Source organism: Cynoglossus semilaevis, chromosome 7 (genome assembly GCF_000523025.1).
Source record: "Cynoglossus semilaevis isolate Cse_v1.0 chromosome 7, Cse_v1.0, whole genome shotgun sequence".
In the NCBI taxonomy this organism is placed as follows: Eukaryota; Metazoa; Chordata; class Actinopteri; order Pleuronectiformes; family Cynoglossidae; genus Cynoglossus; species Cynoglossus semilaevis.
Genome location: NC_024313.1, coordinates 8,117,118 through 8,120,411, shown reverse-complemented (window position 1 = coordinate 8,120,411; position 3,294 = coordinate 8,117,118). Strand labels below are relative to the sequence as shown.

At 41.5% G+C, this 3,294-nt stretch overlaps 1 protein-coding gene across 1 annotated transcript in view; it reads right to left on the bottom strand.

Moving 5' to 3' along the window:
- gpcpd1 (glycerophosphocholine phosphodiesterase 1) overlaps positions 1-3,294 on the bottom strand; it is a 10,370-nt gene that overhangs the window by 4,704 nt on the left and 2,372 nt on the right. The window contains 11 exon segments of the mRNA XM_008313222.3: positions 41-141; positions 315-354; positions 484-561; positions 666-758; positions 845-899; positions 1,007-1,136; positions 1,266-1,428; positions 1,658-1,898; positions 2,081-2,204; positions 2,317-2,358; positions 2,991-3,066. Coding sequence (XP_008311444.1) covers positions 41-141; positions 315-354; positions 484-561; positions 666-758; positions 845-899; positions 1,007-1,136; positions 1,266-1,428; positions 1,658-1,898; positions 2,081-2,204; positions 2,317-2,358; positions 2,991-3,066 — 1,143 coding nt within the window.

Sequence of the window (3,294 nt, the reverse complement as noted above, 5' to 3'; positions counted from 1 at the left end):
TATTGATTTAATCATTCAGAGTTTGAAAGTACACACAAACATCAGGCCATTCACTGAGCATCCACACAAACATGGTTCATACCTGTGAGAGTTGTGGAAACGGCTGGTGTTCATCAATTTCATCGTCATCATCGAGCAAATCTAAAAAAACATATGTCAGTCATCATCTGCAGACATACAGCCTCACATTTAACCTCTGTGCAATACCTGCTTTTAAAATACATGCAGGCGTGGATCAATATGTTGGATCAATCAATCAATCTCAATGTTACTGTACAACATTATCAAGAGCTTTGTTGCTGATCCATGCTTACCTTTGTGATCTTCGCCTTTCATTGCAGTTACATGTGCCAGCTGCACAACAGAACACAAGACAGAATTAGACTTTAGTCAACAAGGTGGCTCTTTTTGCATCATATAAACTTTGTGACAGTTGAACAACTGAAACAGGACACAAAGACAATTCATTATTTAGGTTCTTACCTTCAGAAGCTGTAGCTGATCAAAGGTCAAGTCTTTGACCGGCACCTCGATGAGCTCCAATGAAACCTTATCATTTTTCTATCAAGGAGACAAAGTCATGACTCACACACAGGTTATCCACAGTTTAGATCAAGCAACATTTTATTATTATAGACCGGGTATAAAAGGTTTTTAAAATGCACCTTCTTAGTGGAAATGCAGCACGTCAGATCGTGGTATACAATAGGAACTGAATCTTTAGAAAGGTGAACGTCAAACTCTACGAAGGCTGCACCCTAAGTCGATGCAGTACAGAAAGAACAGGTCAATGCGAATGTTAAATGCTGAAGTCTTAGTTTGGACAACTGGCAACTTGACTTACGTGTTTGGAAGCACTTTTGAAGGAGGTAATTGTGTTTTCCCTGACTCTGTGGTGCCTGTTCATTAGAAGACAGAACAGGTTTCAGTGTAATTGCTGTGTATGTGTGCATTGTGTATGTATATTTGCACAACATTATACAGTTGGAATGCTGTTCTGACAAACCTGGCTGTGTGTGTGCTCCCTGCTCCTCTGTGTCCCACATTCAGAGCACTTCCTTTCTTCCAGTATTTAGCAAAAGAGCAGCTCATGTCACAGTCCAGGCCCCGGATTGGTCGAATCACCAAATAATCAACTGCAACACAGTAACAACAGGACTGTGTAAAAAGGCAGTTGAACTGTCCAATAATGCAGACACTCAAACGCTGGTGCAGTCCTCTGTGCTTTGTTAGCGTGATGTTTGTCTTTTAGTGTAAATTCTCACCTCTCACTTTCCCAATGGTCTGTCTGGAATTTCGACTCATTATTGGAAGTGTCACTACGCCGTTGTCTTTGCCACTCTCCAGGAAAGAAGAGGAAAGGAGGCAGGCGGTGCCTACATGTCCTGGATGAACATCTCCTGGGACGACGTGCTTGCTCAGATCCTCCTGCAAACACATTGTTGACAAACCAATTTATGCGATATAAAATAAAATCTAAATATATTTTGCTGTGGTTTCCATAGTTACACAGCATGCTAATTAATGTCAGCTCTGTAAAAAAAGCCAAGAAAGAAAAGAAAAGGCACTTGGAGCCAACTTCATAAAGGGAACTTTTTTTATCCGGTTTGAGGAAGTTTCATAAGAAGAAGAATACTGCACCACTACTACACATTACCTCAAAGAACTCAAGGGTCAGCTCCAAGTTGTCTGGGTCCATGGTGTGGATACTGTACTCAGTCCACTGGGTGGGCTCCAGTGCATATCCCCATTCAGGCTGGGAATGACGTGACCTGTAGCCATTGGCACTGATCATACTGATCTCCAGAGTGGTGGTCATCTTGTTCCATGATGAGGGACTGAGTCCATTATCCTCTTCGTCTTCCTCCTCTTCGATGCCCTCCAAAGTCAACTTGATCCTGAATGGTGTGTGAATCAACACAAGTGGAATATCTCAAACCAGTTAAAAGCATCTCTTTGTATAGTTTCCACTGGTTTCTTTGGTAACAGGCAGGTAGGATTATTTCAGATAAGCCACCCCGTGTCACTTTTAAAGTACAACTTTCACTGGCAAGGTGTTGAATTTCCCCTGGTGTTTTACCTGAAGCGGGACCTCTTGAATTTCTTCTTGGTAATGGACACAGGACACTTCCTTGAGTAGTGCAGGCGCAGGCGAATCTCTGTCTGGCACGTAAGCCACCCTGCGTCAACGCAGTGAACACCATCTATAGGAGAGCGAGGAGACAGATAGGAAGGATGAGTGACAACAGAAGCCTGGCTTAACAACACAGAGGACGCGATTTTAGTGGAGTGAGAAGAGTGCTGAACCAAACTTACTGTTATTTCCAAATTCCCCATCGTCAATGGTCAGAGTGGACGCTGCAATGAAACAAAGAAGTATTACTAAAAGAGCATTGTCCACACAAACAGTAATAGGAGACCAATGGAACCAGAGCATATAACTGGTGTTACTCTGGTGTGATAATGTAGTTAACCAATGTGGAACTGTCTAACGGGTTTACTTTGTCTGATATGTAGTATCCAATTTAATGTACCATTTCTTAAGGTTAGACTTGATGATTCTATAAATATAATACATACTACAAATAACGATTTTTTTGTGTGAAAACAAAGACATTTGGCAGGACTTGTTAAAAAAACAATACGGAAAAAACAACAAATAGAGAAAAGTGAGAGGCTGGGGTATAACAGGGCATCAAGCATGGAGTGCTCATGTTGAGTACAACAGGTCAACTACAGTTTGTAAGGGTCATAAAATCTTTTCTGCTGCTTTATTTCAACTGTGGCTACAGATAAGTCCAACAAGCTAATTAACAGAAACACATCATGTAAAACGTAAAAAAAGAACAACAAAAAAAAGATACACTATTGTGGCATAACCTTTATTTGGAGTTGAATAAGCAAACAATGATAAATCAATGTAGGTGGGTATGTGACAAGCTTGGCCAAATCCCACCACACAATGCTACGTTTCTCTCGGTGTTCTATACCTGTGGGGCTCATCGTGCGGGGATGATGATGGGTCTCCCACAAATTGACTATCACCTGACAGGGACCACCTGCATTCTGCAAGTCCAATGTTTTGCACAACGTTAGGGTTTTCAGATCATATACAGTCAACTACTTTTCAGCCTGGGGACAAAGCTGTCCTTGAACCAGAGGGTGAGAAAGGAATTAGAGTTGGTATATTCACCAATCCCCAGTCAGCCACCATGGGTTGAAATCTGTGAAGTGCATTCGTTAGTGAAGGGAAAAGAACTTGAAAACATTTTTGTTTTGTAGTTTCACACTGAA